At 35.1% G+C, this 16,610-nt stretch overlaps 1 protein-coding gene, 1 long non-coding RNA gene and 8 other non-coding genes across 11 annotated transcripts; all 10 read right to left on the bottom strand.

The window, feature by feature from the left end:
• Positions 1-3,881: 3,881 nt before the first annotated feature.
• On the bottom strand, positions 3,882-9,349 carry LOC113701183 (protein S-acyltransferase 8-like). 2 transcript variants are annotated; one of them, XM_027221710.2, is made up of 5 exons: positions 9,078-9,348; positions 6,986-7,171; positions 5,931-6,230; positions 5,328-5,558; positions 3,882-4,537 (listed from the first exon to the last, which is right to left on the bottom strand). In XM_027221710.2, the coding sequence occupies exons 1-5, from the start codon at positions 9,114-9,116 to the stop codon at positions 4,112-4,114; spliced, it is 1,182 nt and encodes a 393-aa protein (XP_027077511.1). In that variant the 5' UTR covers positions 9,117-9,348; the 3' UTR covers positions 3,882-4,111. The 2 variants fall into 2 exon arrangements, with proteins under 2 accessions (XP_027077511.1, XP_027077512.1); XM_027221711.2 differs by lacking the exon at positions 6,986-7,171 and having other exon boundaries at positions 9,078-9,349.
• A 1,436-nt stretch (positions 9,350-10,785) lies between these two features.
• LOC140012366 (small nucleolar RNA snoR99) lies at positions 10,786-10,893 on the bottom strand. Its single transcript, XR_011819548.1, has one exon. It is a non-coding gene; the product is annotated as a small nucleolar RNA snoR99 (small nucleolar RNA).
• A 295-nt stretch (positions 10,894-11,188) lies between these two features.
• LOC113702119 (uncharacterized) lies at positions 11,189-15,239 on the bottom strand. Its single transcript, XR_003451060.2, has 2 exons — positions 13,810-15,239; positions 11,189-13,048 (listed from the first exon to the last, which is right to left on the bottom strand). It is a non-coding gene; the product is annotated as an uncharacterized lncRNA (long non-coding RNA).
• LOC113702554 (small nucleolar RNA SNORD96 family) lies at positions 12,073-12,164 on the bottom strand. The gene has a single exon (XR_003451192.2). It is a non-coding gene; the product is annotated as a small nucleolar RNA SNORD96 family (small nucleolar RNA).
• LOC113702524 (small nucleolar RNA snoR99) lies at positions 12,593-12,697 on the bottom strand. The gene has a single exon (XR_003451168.2). It is a non-coding gene; the product is annotated as a small nucleolar RNA snoR99 (small nucleolar RNA).
• On the bottom strand, positions 13,127-13,250 carry LOC113702527 (small nucleolar RNA SNORD14). Its single transcript, XR_003451171.2, has one exon. It is a non-coding gene; the product is annotated as a small nucleolar RNA SNORD14 (small nucleolar RNA).
• On the bottom strand, positions 13,406-13,506 carry LOC113702525 (small nucleolar RNA snoR99). The gene has a single exon (XR_003451169.2). It is a non-coding gene; the product is annotated as a small nucleolar RNA snoR99 (small nucleolar RNA).
• LOC113702515 (small nucleolar RNA SNORD14) lies at positions 13,881-14,004 on the bottom strand. The gene has a single exon (XR_003451160.2). It is a non-coding gene; the product is annotated as a small nucleolar RNA SNORD14 (small nucleolar RNA).
• On the bottom strand, positions 14,148-14,271 carry LOC113702538 (small nucleolar RNA SNORD14). The gene has a single exon (XR_003451182.2). It is a non-coding gene; the product is annotated as a small nucleolar RNA SNORD14 (small nucleolar RNA).
• LOC113702523 (small nucleolar RNA snoR99) lies at positions 14,322-14,423 on the bottom strand. The gene has a single exon (XR_003451167.1). It is a non-coding gene; the product is annotated as a small nucleolar RNA snoR99 (small nucleolar RNA).
• Positions 15,240-16,610: the final 1,371 nt, after the last annotated feature.

The following is a 16,610-nucleotide window of genomic DNA, read 5'->3' as shown; positions in this document are numbered from 1 at the left end:
TCGGCAGAGGGGAACGAATCAGCCAAATTGGTGCTAATTTGAACTCTTGCATACCTCAAACTATCATGTGAATGACAGACAAAGCACAAAAATCCAGTGGAGTAAACAGCTTTAGTTGGAGAATGATTAGCCATGTTCAACAAGTAGACCGAAGAATGATCATAAATGGATGTATGAAGATGCTTATACAGGGTCAAAAGTTGAAGACACCATCATGAAAATGCAAAGCAAATACTTGTTTTTGCACATTAGATGACATAACAGCTATGGACTTACCTTGAAGTAGTTAATTAGAAATTCGATGTAGTCGTTTGAGACTGTGAATGAGTGAACGGAAGAAGTCTCGGATGCACGGGCGAGAATTGGTGGACCGGACAATGATAGCCTGCGCTTGTTAGGCATTTACTCCACGTCAGGGTGTGTTAAGAGGATGCAGCTCATGAGTATCACACACTCGAATGAAGTAGTTTAAAATAGGAAGGTTCCAAGTTATCTTCTATTCTCAATCTTCGTTACCGGATGGGGGAGGGAAATGGATGACCGCCTGGGGATCTTGCCTATGGTATTTCTTTGTGAAAACACAAAGCATTTATTCGTTTTCGCTTTTTACTCAATTCTTCAAAAATTATCTCTAAAAGAGCATTACTATTATGACTTCTGGTCATTGAGAGCTCGCCCCTAATTTTCTAAAAAAGCAGGATACTTTTTAGCTGGTTTCCCTTATAAAATAAACCTCTGTCTCTCTCTCTCTCAATCTGTAATTATCTAGTCAGACTGTTAAGGCAAATCCACAACTGCGAAGCTGCACAATAACTGACAACCCAAGCATAAGGTATCAAACGTAGCTCTAGGAAACTGATTTTGAATCCCACATCTACATAACAAGTTTGTATTTTTCCTTCAACATATAGGAAATATAACATCACCGGAAATGGAACAGTTAATGGACTTATTCTTGTATATCTTTTTCAAGCAACAGCAGGCATTCTGTTTATACTTCAGCTATAGGAGATAACAGGTTAATTAAAATTTCAGCATACTTAGCTATTTCTAAACTTCAGCATATAAACAGCTTCAGCATACTTCATCATATTTCTAAACAACAGAAATTCTAATATCTTTTTCAAATAGTAGCTATACTTCAGCAAGCCTCAAATTCCGTTTATGGGATTTCTTTGAAATGTATACTGTCAAAAAATAGAAGATTTGCGACAGTCAAGAATGAATCATCTAACGAGATAATTCAGTTCATCAGGCATTCACTTTGTGGCTAACGCTAATGCTGGCTTAACTCGATTTACAAATAAACATGAAATTTCATCATAACTCACAAATTCCGTGTGTATAGGTGCCTATATGCGGCAACTCTGAAGGCAATGCGTGCGTGAAGCGGGATTAAAAAAAGACCCGCAACTAACCTGGTTCTCAAATTGGTTGCAAAATTGTTTCAGATGACACCTTTGAATTTGCTCTTTATAAGCTCCAGTTACGATGACTTGCTCTTTTTTGAACATCAACCGAACATAACTCTGGTAAATAACTTGGCACTCGCACGTATACAAATCCCAGATCTGGTTGTCTATTTGTGCCTCCATTGGTGGCTTTTGCGGCACACTAATTAACGTTATCTGGAATAGAATGGCCGGGCACCATCGCTTTGGATGAAACTTTTTATTGCTCGAAGGGGTATACGAATTGCAGTGGTGGCTGGAGTACGCGGAAGAAGCAAGGAAAGTAACTCAGAGAATCCTCAACGCTCTTGACAACAATGGATAGATTTTAGGCAAAAGGTTTCATGTGTCAGTACAGAGGCAATAAAGCTGTTGAGTGAGAATTAAACAAACAAGATAGGTCCCTCTACCACGTGAACCCTTACTCCAACACAAGTTTTGTCTGTTAATTTGGTGGGTATTTGAAAATATCCGCTTGTCCAACCAAATGCAAAAAATGACGTGTCCAAAAAAAGATTTAAAATTAAATTTTGCATGCTAAATTAAGCAAAACAAATTATGCAGTCCAAACGTACCCAATGATTCATTATACAATTCTTAGATACAATCAAGGTTTTACGGTCTAATAATGATGGCGAGTATGACAATCGACCATTTCAAAATTTCTTTGATAGTAATAGTCATACATGGAACTTCTTGTACCACAACAAAATAGAATAGATCAAAAAAATTGGCACATAATGGAAATAGCTCACACGTTGCTAATTGGAGCAAATGTTCCATGTCGATATTGGCCTAATTCTTGGCATAAAAAAATACACACACAGCGGAAGCAATTCTAACACATATAAAAACAATATATGGAAAGAGTAGGAGAATAAACACACAAACAAATACTCAATAATTTATTAATTCAAAATCCTAAAAAAAATATGATTTTTTAAAAGCGTAATGCCAACCACATTTTATTCTTAAAACATTGGTTTGGAAAGGTGATAGTACTGATTATTCATGTCAATGATGTGATTATCACGTGTGATGATGTTGAGAAAATTTCTAAGTTACAGGTCAAACTATCAGTTGAATTCGACATGAAAAATTTTCAGTTTAAAAACTTTTTATGCAAAGAAGTGGCAAGATCCAAATACGGCAATGAAAGTGTGTATTTGATCTATTGGCAAAAGTTGGATTGCTAGATTGTAAACCTGTTGACACCCTGATTATCGAGAACCATAGATTTGAAAAATATCGAAATTAAAAGCCGACTGATAGAGAAAGTTATCAAAGATTAATCACTGAACTTATGTATCTTTCGATATTTAAAGGGTTCATCTGAGAAAGATTTTTTTATTTTCAAGAACAATCATCTCGGTATTGATGGTTACATTGATGCCGATTGGGCGGGACATATTGTCGATTGAAAATCGACTTGAGGATACTTCACCTTTATCGAGAACATTTTAGTTATTTAAATGAATAAGAGACAAAACGAGGAGGCATTTTCTAGTGTGAAGGTCAAGTTCAGAGGAATGACTAAGGATATGTGTGAACTTCTGTGACTTAAGAGATTGATAACTGGTATCGGTCTTTCTCTAAAGTCAGAAATGAATCTATTTTATGATAACAGAGTAGCTATCAATATCAATTATAATTTCATTGAATATAATCGCACCAAACACATTGAAGTGGATCGGAACTTTATCAAACAAAATCTTGAATATAATGTAATGCGGTCCCATTCGTGAAATCTGAAAATCAATTGGCCAATATACTCATAAAAAGCTATGCTAGCTAAAAGTTTCTATAACTCACTTGATAAGTTGGGCATGCATGACATCTATGCGCCAAATTGAAGGAGAATATTGTAATGAGTTGTTAGTTATTGGATATTGAGGGGGAATGTTGTAGTGAGTTATTACTTGTTGGATATTGGGTTGTTGAAATTGTTTTTGTTTTTGAAGTATATCAAATTAATGATAGTTACTATTTTAAAGATAATCTAAATTCATTGTATTTTACTCTATTGTTAGTCTATATATTGGTCTCGTACCATTGTAATATTGGTGAGTGAAATATAGAGAAAATATTTCTGCCAAAACTCCTTTCTTCTTTACGATGTTAGGTTTTGCATTTCGTTTTCCCATACTGAACCAACATGGGCTGCGGCCTATTTAGAATCATATTCTTTTTTCTTTTTTTTTTGGTTGATATATTTTATAACAAGGTACTTTAAATTGATAAGTGAGAGATTAATCTATCTTTTCAACTGGTAAAATCCCGATTAAAGAATGACGACGGTGATGTTATAACTCGGGCATTGGAAGTGTATATTTTGTTCAAGGGGCAAAAACTTCTACAAGCAAAACCTGTCCAGTGTCATTTAAATTTTAATCTATGAACCATCAGGTTTAGAAGCCTCAGAAAATTGGATGGCCAAGGTGCAAAAAGGGATGAATATGATGAATGATAAGACGATGAATGCTGTTTCGAATGAACATTTCAAGAGACTATAACCATCCTTTGTACATGTGACCGCATCAATATCCAAAAATCCCCCATCCAGCTTCATCCAACATATGCTGAAAATCATGCTTTCAAGGCTCAAAAGTCCATCAGAAGACAAGGAATTGGATTCGTAATCCTTTCTCATCCCCTGTTTTTCATCTTCTCTCATTCTTCCTACGCATGTTAGAATGATGTCTATCAAATTTAGATGAGGAAACATGTGATTCTAACCCCAATGCATAGTCAACTTCAGAAAGTTGCTGAGGTTGGCTGTCAGTCGCTCTACTTCGAACATCAGTGACTTCTTCAGTATCAGGACATTGGGATATCTTCAAAAGATCATTACCCATCTCAAGATTATCTTCTACCTTCTCTCGTCTGCCCTCATCAGTATCGCCGACTAGCAATCCCTGGATTAAAGCACAGGGAGGCTTCGATGCCTCCTCAGTTTCATATGCACGAAAATTAATTCTTGAAGATTCATTTTTCGCGCAGAATACTTGGCCATAATTGTTTGCACAGCCGCGGTCATAAACATTGATCCTATTCTCTGCTTTATACCGAAACAACTCGTACGTGGTCTGCAGATATCATAGATTATCAGACAAAATTGAGAAGGTTATGTGGACAGAAAATAATGACAAAATAGCCAAGTTAAGCTTAATGGTCATACAGACATTGAAATTAGCTTCTACTCTCTTCACTTGGTCTGCTAACTTGTAGTGACATTCATGTTTGAGGCATTTCTTTCTTCAACAATAGTATGACGTTAAATAATTGAATAAGATTTTCCACAACTTTTGAACCTTATCAAAGCATCTAGTTACTCCAGGAAAACATAAAATGAGGGAGAATATTAGATGTCGAGTTAAGATGCAAACTTTCCAACAGAAAAGCGACTCTGTAACATCTAATTTGGCAAGGCAAAGACATCCCATGATTGTACCCCAGTAAAAGAAAGAACTCAGAGTGAAACCAAATAAAAGAAAGAACACGGAGTGAAACCAAATAAAGAACTTGGGAATGCTATCATACATGAAGACAATAAACAACATTAAGGTGCAAAAGAGAGGCAATCTGAAGAAGCAGCTTTTGCATCAAGCAGGTGTAGACTAAAGATGAAATAGTCCAGCTTGATGCATTAAACTAACAGAGTAGAAAATAGGTTATATTTCCCAGGTCTAGACTTCAGAATCTTTATTGATTTCTTGTAATCAAATTGACCAAACTTGATTTTGATAATATCAAACTGATCCAAGATGGATAAAACTTTTTCTCAGGTTTTATATATAACAATAATTAGTTAATTACCATGGACCCGTGCAACAAACAAATATGTAGTCATACAAAGAGAAGGAAGACCCAATTCACCTGATTTGTGGCTATGAGATATAAATGGAAGCTTGTGAGGCCCCCAACAAACCAAAACAAGACAAAGCAATAGGCCATCAACACAACTGATGCCGGTGATTGTTTCACAGCCTCCCAAGCAGTGCCATTGCCATCCATGAGAAATTTCATGTACAAAGCTGACATTGAGAAGACAAAGATGCACAAAAGTGCCGAGGAAGATATGAAGAGAAAGAAGCAACGATAGTTGCGCTGTACCAGAAAAAATAGAAGTTCACTATCAGAAAACTTTTCAATTGCATAATCTGGGGAAAAAATTCCATCATTAATTTCACGTTTCACATCTACTACAAGCTTTATTTAATCTCCAACATAAGCAACAGATTTTCCCGGACTAAGACTTTATCCACTTCCTTACACCCCAATATTCTGTGGTGCTTCACCTTGCGTCCTGATACATTGCTCAGAAAAAGAATGCAACTAAACTAAAAACAACCACAGCGCTAGTGGAGTTTTAATTTCAAGGCAAGATTAAGAAGACCATGCAACAATAGCTAAGGAGCAAATGCGAGAGGAACAATCAGAAAAAGGCATAGGGCAGAAAACTATGCAAGAACAACAAACCTTTCCAATACACTGTCCCACCCAAGGGCAATGATGATCAAATTTCTCCACGCAATTATCACACACCGAGCAATGAGAGCACCTTGGAGGACGATAAATCATGCATGTTTCACAATATTTGACTCTGACAGGCAGACCATTAACAAAGACCTCTTTGGTGCGAGGTAACTGCAAGCTTTGTCTCCCACCAACTTCAACAGAAGCAGAAGAATCATAGCCAGACAAATCCTCTAGAGGATGAGGGCTACGAGGAACAATGCCAGGATCACATGCTGAGGTTAAAAGTAGAAGCAGCAACACCTGTTACAACCACTAACAGCATTAACACAAAAGGACAAAGAATCAAACAACACCAAAACTTCAAGCTAAGCAAGAAAAAACTTCAAGCTTTGCAAGAAAAACCATTACAAATAATTATCTCATCTTTTCCTTCATTTAGAATGTCCAATTCTTCTTTCCACCACTTTACTTTTCACTATTTTACCCCCAGGTCCCATTCTATGCGCATGTGCTTGTGTGTACATAGCAAGCATCCAATATGCAAGCACACACAAGATCAGAATGCGTTATGCATTTAAAGACCTTGGAAATATCATGGAATGTCACTCAATAAAGACATGTTAAGTTAACAATGCTGTAATCTCCATCTATGTCCTTTTTTCTTTTGTGTGTGTGTGTGTGTGTGTCTCTGTCTGTCTCAGCTACTGAGTACTTGAGCAGGAAAAGTAAGCTAAAAACCATCATGTATAGAAAGGGAGCTGAAGCCACTTAAAATCTACAGCTGGAAATTAAAAAACTAGGACAGCTCAACTGAAACTTCTAACAGTGCATACTTGTTTAAATTTGGAACTGATAGTCTGTACAATCTCCGTTTACCATATCAGGTTTCCACTGATTACCTCTTTCTAAGGTATCTTACAGAAAGGAACGGATAGGAGTAAAAGCTGAACTCTTGAAGAGTTCAAACATCAAGTGAGAGAAAAAGAATGGAACAGCACATCTAACTGTAGTGAAAATAATGAAATGCAATGCAAAATGAGATAAATAGAACTGACATAGACAGTGAATACAACTGCCGCCACAAACACTGCATATCCTGCATTCTCTGTTGGAAATTCATGAATGAGATTCCTTGCTACAAATGCACAGAAAATCACAACAGGGACAAGAATAAGCAATAAGGTGACAATCAATGAGCTAGCATCTGGCCCAAATACCAGCCTCCCATTGAGTAAGAATTTCTGCACCACAAACAAAAAAAAGAAATCTTGAATTTAAGACGTAAAATTGATCAATCTGCTGTAAATTTAATTTGGATATATATGATAGCAAAGAAAGAAAGAATAATGTTAGAATCTTTGTTTATTCAACAATTCTATCTGTCAGTTACTAGAAATAAAAAGGTAACAACCTCATTGTCCTTTGTTGTTTTTTGTATTCCTTTCTCTTTTCTCTAACCAAGCAAAATTGGAGAAAAAAGAGTCGCCAATGAGTAGCTTGGACAAAGCTTGGTTGAATTGATTCTTCCTTTTCTTGGTTGGTGAATTTGGTACACCTGAATACGTTCTGTTTCATTTTCTTTTTGACAGCTTATAAAGAGGCATTACCCAAAAGAATCCAACCATTCCTTGGTAAGTAAACCAAGGAACAATTCTATAAGCTCAACTATGTCATTCTGGGCCTTGTCAATTTGGCTTGACAGCATTCCAACTAGTAGCCTTAAACACATATAATTAAACTATATTTCAAGACAACAGTTCATCAATGAAATAAGGTGATCCAGATCTCAATAATACCCTTAAAGAGACACATAATGCACATACATATGTCTATGATGTTCCAAAGCATGTCTTAAAGGAATGGAAATCAGAGTGGGTAGAAAAACATAGATTCACTGTCAATGGAAAACAGAAATGGAAAATAGGAGCCACAACTGGGGAGGAAAAAGAAAAAGACAGTAGTTTTCCACCCCAGCTGCATGCACACTATAAGGCAAAGAGTGAAAGAGACCTTAGCCAACTTATTATCCACCTTGATTTAACTTAAGAAGCAAATAGATGGACAAAAAGGGTTAAAACAAATTAAAAAACAAAGGAACAATCTAGAAAGAGAGAGACAATCCAGCAACAAGAGGTTTTTAGGAAGAAAAATCAATTACCCAGCTAAAACTTTGCTGAGTTACTGCAACTAAATTCTTAATAAACAGTTGGCAATACAGTTGAAATTGAACCTAAATAATGTTTTTTCAAAGATTTTGAGATAAAACAACACATTGAGGCTTGTGATATCTCCTTATTTATTCATAAAGAATCAAGATATGCAATTCAGATTTTCCAGTTCCCGAAACAAGAAGCATTCCATCCTTTGCATCAGAGAGCCCTTTCTGTGAATCAGTCTTTTCCTCTAACTTCTTAGCTAGTATGCCCTTGCCCTCTTGTTAAGTGGTTGAGGAAAAAGCACCTACTTTGTATAACAAAAAACCTTAACCTTTCTGCTTCATAAACAAATGATCTTCTCAATCAAATTCTAGAATAGACCCCTTCATCCATAAGTTACCCCTCTCCTATTGAAACCCAATGAACAGACGAACGATGAAAATTTCTGATACCATAAATTGATTATGTACTCCCTATCTTCGAGATCTCTGATTTTGATCCCTATTCGAGTGACATATCACCTTTTGATCCTTAAAGGTACACTACAATGAGAACTAATCCCTAAGTTAATTTCATTCACGTAGTAACTCAACTGAAGAAAAGCCTCTCCCAGCTTTTCAACCTGCTGCAAATAAATCTTATCTTTCATTTAACCATATGAAGCCTAATCCTAATTTAAAGCACAATTCAGATAACATTAGCTAGATCATTCATCTCTTTGAGCAGCAAACTGTACTAGCATAAAAGAATGGACTTCACGCAAAAAACAAAAACAGACGTTCACTCTTAACTCCAAATTACAAAAACTAAAAGCTACTTAGAAACAAACAAAAATTCACCAATAAATCGACCAAAAAATCAAAACCTCAAAAATAGCACAACCCCAGATCATATTTTGGTGATTTAATCACAACGCATATAAGCAAATGACAATCACATTATATTAAAAACATCAAAATTAAAAAAAAAACAAAAATTTTATATTACTTACGTTTCTTCCTTTCCAAACCTTGTACACTGGCTGGGCCATGAGGAATGAATTTGTTTGACAACTGTTTACTCCAGAAGGAGAATGCTTAGCTTTATTTAGGATTTGGGAATTCGGTTGTTTTGGCTTTTTGGTTTTGCTGACCTTATTCTTGCATGAAAATTCGCGTCAGGATGGCGGAATGTGGGTTCAAGTGCTGTGGATTTCATGATGGCTATTGGTCTTGCTCTTGCATGCTCCGTATTTGTGTCATCGAGTGGCTTTTCTTTTCTTTGCTCACTTTTGCTTTTGCTTTATTTATTTATTTTTCTTTCTTTCATATTTATGGGGTCAAAAGATGAACATCATTTCTTCATTTTGAAGGTTGTTCGCCGTTGCAATGATACGCTCTGAAAATTCAAAAGTGAAGATTTTTTTTTAACCTTTAAAACTTTTATTCATTTTCCTTACTAATCATCTAAACTGTTTTTTTTTTTTTTTTTTTTACTGAATTCTCATCTATAGGATTGAATGAGTTCATATTGATAAGATTAGGATTTGAGACAGAAACAGTTAACGGAGAAATCGTTCGAATCGATTTTATGTATTTTGTACAAGAAGTAACTTAGCTACATACGATATAATTCACTTTACACAACGTGTAACTATAGAACAAAATTTTGTGAATCTCACATTTGATGTAAAAAAAATGATAGGGCTAAGAGATCTTACTCTCTCTCTCTAATGTGGGGAAATTTTATGATCCAAAGAAGACATGATTTATTCAGAAAGAATTGCTCTTTCTATAGTTTATTGGGATTTAACACAAATTCTACACATGAAATGAGAATTCAGATGCCTAATTGATCTAAAATTGGTTATTACCAAATTTTTTTCCAAGTGGTAAATTAAATAGCCAAAAATGAGTTGAGATGAAAAATTCAACACATTACTGACATTGAAAAGTGTTTTTTTAAACCATTTTCTTTTTGTACTTGGTATTAAATAAATGACAGCTTCTTCTTCATTTTTTTGAAATTGACAATAAATACTTTTTTGATATTGCTACATGTTCTCAAAAAAAAAATTTATACAGTACCATTAATCAATTACGTAGCATTCACTTGACGTTTCCAAAATTATCCATATCTAGCTAATTCTTTCATATGCGTTTTTTTTTTGGGGCACGCATCGGGAGAGCAGAATTCAGAAGCCAAATCAAGGCACTGAATAGACATGCCACTAAAATCTGCTAACACATATTCTTCCAAAATTACTAGGAAGTTGGGAGCCAAAGCTCCAACAAATCTTTTTTTCCTTCTTTTTTTTTGTGGCTCCCAAATAAGCAAGAAAATCTGCACAAAAACTCTCTTGTTTCTTGCAAGTAGCCACTTCTTCCCTTGCATAAATTCTCTATGGTACACTTTTTGGACTATTTTGAATCATTATTTATTTGCATATGGTATCCAATTTCTAGTGTGACATGCAAATTTGGATGAAAAAAGAATAATCAAAAGCCCTAATAAGTTACCATGATTGAATTGCTCAAATTATCCAGCAAAAATTGAAAGCTATTATTAATTGGCCAAAGCGAAATTTCTCCAGAAACAAATTATATATTAATGGGCTTCCATTGTTGACGATTATGAAAACTAACCCATCAAAAGTGAACATAAAAGTTGAAAGCATACATATCCAATACAGGAGAGGGAAAAAGGAAAGAAGAACCAGGAATTGTTCCATCCCTGAGTGGTCAACAAAGCATAATGTCAAGAAGGATTGCTGACCAAGCAAAGGGATGGATCTTCATGTAAGGGACTCCTTTTATTCCCTCGAGCAATTGATTTCACGCTCAAGGGCAAGACATTCACAAGTCCCTGAAACAGTTCAATTAACCTTCTCAGCTTCTTGCGAGCATATTGAGCTTCAATAGAACAAATCTCTGGACGAATATATAACCATTGGAAAATGAAACAGTAAAACCCGTATTCAGGGTTCCTTCAATTATGTGTACTACATCTTTGTCGAATCCTCTAATTGACTACGAAAAAAATAATTGATCTATAATGGAAATGCTCTTAATGTGATCGATACGACCAGGAGAAGAAAACAAAATACAGCACAATGCATAGAAAGATCCAGGCAAATTTGGTACCACTATTACTCTGTCAAACTCAAAATTAAATCAACACAGTACATCAAAGTTGATTCAATACTGCGATTTACAGATACAATCCTGACACATTATGCATCCATTAAACCCTAAACCTTCTAACTGGTAGGAACAGCCTGAAGGACATCCACTCGCCCCTTGACAGTATCTATCGATACTTTCATTTCAAAGTTAGAAGAAAGAAGGAATCACTCAATTTCTTGGATGATAGAATATACATTTGGCAGAAATATTTTCTAAGATCTATTGGGTCTTGATCGCTTGATATAATGACACCAATAGTACTATATCTAAATTGATGTAATACACGCTTGTAGCTTTTGTGTGGGTCGGTTCTCCAGATGATTTACTTGAACCTGTCAAATCATCAGGTGAATGGGGGCAAAACAATAAACTAAAATATCCTTCACAGCAAAATCAAAGACCTGCAATTCGAAATCATAGAATTATCACAAACTGAAAGCAGAACCCATATTCAGCACATTGAATGAACAGTATTAATCCATGTACATTTTCATAATTTACATATGAGATATCAGCCACTACAGGATAGCCTCTTCTAGGTTAAATTGAGAAAGAGGCTTCAAAGAAAAGGTGGCCAAACTAAATGTAGCTTATGATTATGTTAAGTGCTGTTGTGCAAAAACTAAACAGCACCGGACCGTCCATAAGCACTAAATTAGCTGTAGTGGAATCACTACAGGTATAGAAAAATATTTGATCTTAAATTCTTTACTAACCAACAAAGTTTTGCAACAAAGTTTTCAAAGCAAAAATGGTCAGGCCGTTGAGATAATGGGATAATCTAATCAAATACGTGAATTAAAGGGCTATCAATAAGATAGAATGCCTCAGAATTGCAGAATGACAGCAAGGCTATTAACAAGCCATTCAGTCCCGAAAGATGGTATTTTTGGTATAGATCTCATCATAGGCATATTTTCTCTTTGAACTTTGATAAACCTGTAATAAATGTGTCGGTGTGTGTGTGTGTTGAATGTATTTCTCATGGCCAATCCCAAGAGGTCATAGCAGAGACTCTGCTACACAAGGCGATAGGATATGAGAACGCAACTCATCACAGTGGGATTCTTCATTAGAAGCCTCAACCACAAAAACAAGTGCTTTATGTCTGACGATTATTGAAAAACTCGTGGGTTTTACAAGCACAACAGCAGCTCGCCCCAATACAAAGAATCGTCATTAAAGAGCCACTATCAAATAAACATCAGGAAGCAAACAGAATTCGCTTTTCCCATTTCTCGTTTATAAGTTTTCAAAGTTCTCAACAGCATTAAATCCCTAACAACAATTAGAAAAAAGAATAGTCCCAAGCAACAAAAAAGTACAACACCAAGAAGGAAAATTTTGTTTCATCCCCGTATAATCAGCAAAACATATACCAGCAATGCAGATTAAGTATAGGATGAATGATGATTGGATGTAAGGGACCTGTTCATCCCAAAAGCAACCCAGATACATGCCAAAGGGGCAGACGTTGAAAGTCCCAGATAATAGTTCTTCCATGTTTCATAGTCCTAAACACGCAAAGGTTGCAATTTCATAGGCAACTAATTCATCCTATCTTGAAACCCTAATTCAGAGGACCAAAATTAATGAAAGTACAAAGTAAAAATTATCTATCCTATCCACTGACACACTGTAAGTGGGCCTCTCTTCAACCAACTTGCTCGCGTGAAGCAAAAAAATCTCTCAAGGACTTGTACATCAATATTTAAGAAAGAGAAAACAGGCAAGCAAAAACACAACAGATAAATTACCTAATCAGATAAAACCATGCAATGTTCCATCTATCAAGTAACTGCAGGGCAAAAAGAATAAATCAAATAAAAGAACAAACAAAATTAAACAAGATCAATTCAAAGCAATAGTAGGAGATTGCTTCAGACATCCAAGGAAGGATAGAAGCAGCATAAGCTCTCAAGCCCGGCAAAGGCGAAAGCTCTTAGGCGGCCACTGCGAATGTTTTGAGAAACAAGCCCTTGCATTTGTCATCATTAACCAAAAATTAATAACTGCAACAATACAAAAGTATGCTAACTAGATGACAAAATAAAAATTGGGACGAGGCATCAAGAAACAACTAAAGAAACATAACACAAAGATGGTGACCAAACATATCATGCGAGAAACACAGTCACATTCCAAGAGCTAAAAAAATTGTTCCATCACTGCATAATCAGTGAAACATCAAAAGAAGTGCAGATTACGTATAGGATGAATAATTGTATATAGGGGACTTGTTCATCCCAAAAGCAACTCAAATTGATGCAAAAGGGGCAGACATCAAAAGTCCCAAAATCCAAAGCCCCTACAGGAATGTAACCAATTTAGTAGTTGATAGCTACTGCAAACTCACACCCATGTCCTAAATGCAACTTCATAATCAATTAAAATTCACTGTCGTTGCTAACAGAGGGACATAATTCTACAACACAATTCTCGGTGTTAGCTCAACAATGGTTGAAACAAGCATCACTACAAATTTAAAACTGCAACATGGTCCAAATAAAGACCTTAAAGCCTAATTGGCAACTGACAAGCCCAAAGTAATCTTCTAACCTTCTCCAACAGAAGGTGTACATCTTGAACATACCACAGCACAAGAAACACACTGAATGATGATAAATAAATGTTTCAGACATCCAAGGAAGGATAAAAGCAGCACAAGCTCTCAAGCCTGGCGAAGGCGAAAGCTCTTAGGCGGCCACTGCGAATGTTTTGAGAAACAAGCCTTTGGATTTGTCATCATAAACCAAATGTTATAACTCATACAACTGAAACTCGAATCATTGATCCTATCCTAAACCAGAAACAAGAACAGACTTCAAAACTTAAGCCAAGGAACAGAAAAGGAAAAAAAGCCAAGAATTAGAAAAGAAAGAACGAAGAAAGAGTAAACGCTCAGACATCCAAGGAAGGATAGAAGCAGCATAAGCTCTCAAGCCCGGCGAAGGCGAAAGCTCTTAGGCGGCCACTGCGAATGTTTTGAGAAACAAGCCCTTGCATTTGTCATCATTGCTAATTTCCAATTTAGCAAAACATATCCAAAACAAAAACAGAACCAATAGTTTTGGTATTCCATCCTTGAATGACCAGCAAAACATATGGTATTGCTGACAAAGTGATTGGATGGATGAAATTGCATATCAGGAACTTCTAAATCCCTGAAGCAATAATTCAATCCAATGCTAAAGGGCCAACGTTAATAGTCCCTCCTAAACAAATAAACATACATGCCTGTAGCATTTATCCTTACACGTTAAAGTTTTTTGAAAAAAAGTTGTAATAATGGAGGTATGGAGGGGGTGCCTCAGATAGAAATTAGAATAAAAAGGCAGCATAAGCTTTCAAGCCTGGCGTAGGCGAAAGCTCTCGAGCCTTTTTGTGTCATCTTAGACACCTAGAAATTTTATAAATAACGAGAAATTCGTGCAAAAAATCTAATAAAAAACAATGAAATCGGAATAGCAGAATACAATCAAAGTTTTCAACTTTTCAATCAAAAAGCATCAGAAACTAAAAAACTCAAGCTACCAGAGTAGAATTAGATCCAGATCCAACCACTAATGAGACCAGAAAAAAAAATCTCGCAAGTGAATTGGAGATGCTGATTCCGCGGAGTAAAATTAGCAAAAACACCATCAAAATTTTCAACCTTTCAACGGAAAAACTAAAAAACCAACGAACAAATCAAGCTACCGGAGTAGAATTCAATCCAGAACCAGAAATCATCAGAAAAGAACGAGCTCAGAAATGAATCGGAAGTAATTCTGCGGCGGACTTGGCGAGAGCTACCAATGAAGGCAACGACAGGGTTTTGGGATAGTTATATAGAAGAAAAGGAGTCTAGGGTTTATATTGGTTCCGGAATGGGTTTAGGGTTTTACGGAAAATGGACGGCTGAGATATGGATTACAGTTCCGGAACAATCTGGACTCTTCAGGGTCTCTGATTGGGCCCAGAGTGAACTCGGTTGCTGTGCTTGGGGTTTAAACTTCGTGTTGTAGCCCTCCTCCCAAGGGCCCAAATTATTTCATGAGGACCAAAATATTTCCTAGGGTACTTTGATAATTATTGTCAGTACAGGTACCTATATATTTCGATAATTACACTTACCTCCACTGGTACTGCAAAATAAATCAAGAACACTAAAAAAAGAAATTTGAATCAATATTATTATATGGTGATTGTTAATATTATTAATTACAAAAAATTTTAGATTTAGGCCATTGGCTTATTGAGGCATTGCTAAAGGAGAAGACTTACAGGGGGTAGAAAAAGAGAGAGAAAGAGAGTAGATGATATATAGTTTTTCAAATAACAAATAGGTATTTTAGGACATTGAGGGAAGAAAATTCATTTAACTCAATTTTATGGGTGTCTTTTGTTATTAGAATAGGAAAACTATAAGACAATTTGCAAATCTAACTAATTCATGCCAATTTTCCAAAAAATAGAGTTTTGTAAAATTATACCTTCTCCTTGTGAAAACGTCCTTTAATTTATTTAACGTTATTAATTGTCATAACTAACCCTGATCTTTGTAATATATTACTCCATGTAATTGAACATTTTACTTATACTTAATTTAAATTTTCTCATATTACTAACAATATATATATCTAATATTTTTTAAAGAAAAAATTGAAGTGTTTATATTTTTGAAAATTTAATACTTGAAACTATGTTGATGACCTTAAGGTTGTTAAAAAAAAAATTTAACCTAACCCATACAAAATTTGTCGTGCATTTTCATTGGGTTACAAAATGTAAAATATATATAAATAATTAACCTAACTAACAAAAAAAGTCAATTATGCAGTTTCATTAGGGTATAAATGTAAAATCCAGATTACACCACAAACAAACAGTTATGTTTCTGTAATATGAATAGATAATCTCAATTGTAAGAAAACAACATGAACATATATTAATTTGCATCTCTTTTATAATGCATACCATTTGAATCACAAACTATATGCACAGATCCTCATAAGTGAGAATTCTTTATGAAATATAAAAAGAACATCACACTTTATATATCACAAACCAAGCATTTAAATTAAGCATCAATTTATACAATTCAACCAGGATACAATTGCCAAACCCTATTTACAACGTTAAAAAAAAAACATATACATTTCTAATGAATGATATAGTTTTTTTTCCTTTCTTTTTGACAATTATAAGTTATTATAAAAAAGAACATCACACTTTATATATCACAAACCAAGCATTTAAATTAAGCATCAACTTATACAATTCAACCAGGATACAATTGCCAAACCCTATTTACAACGTTAAAAAAAAAGCATATACATTTCTAATGAATGATATAGTTTTTTTTCCTTTCTTTTTGA

The sequence above is a fragment of the Coffea arabica genome, chromosome 7e, assembly GCF_036785885.1.
Source record: "Coffea arabica cultivar ET-39 chromosome 7e, Coffea Arabica ET-39 HiFi, whole genome shotgun sequence".
Classification (NCBI taxonomy): domain Eukaryota; kingdom Viridiplantae; phylum Streptophyta; class Magnoliopsida; order Gentianales; family Rubiaceae; genus Coffea; species Coffea arabica.
The sequence above is the reverse complement of the archived record's forward strand: the minus strand, read 5'-3'. Positions and strand labels throughout refer to the sequence as shown.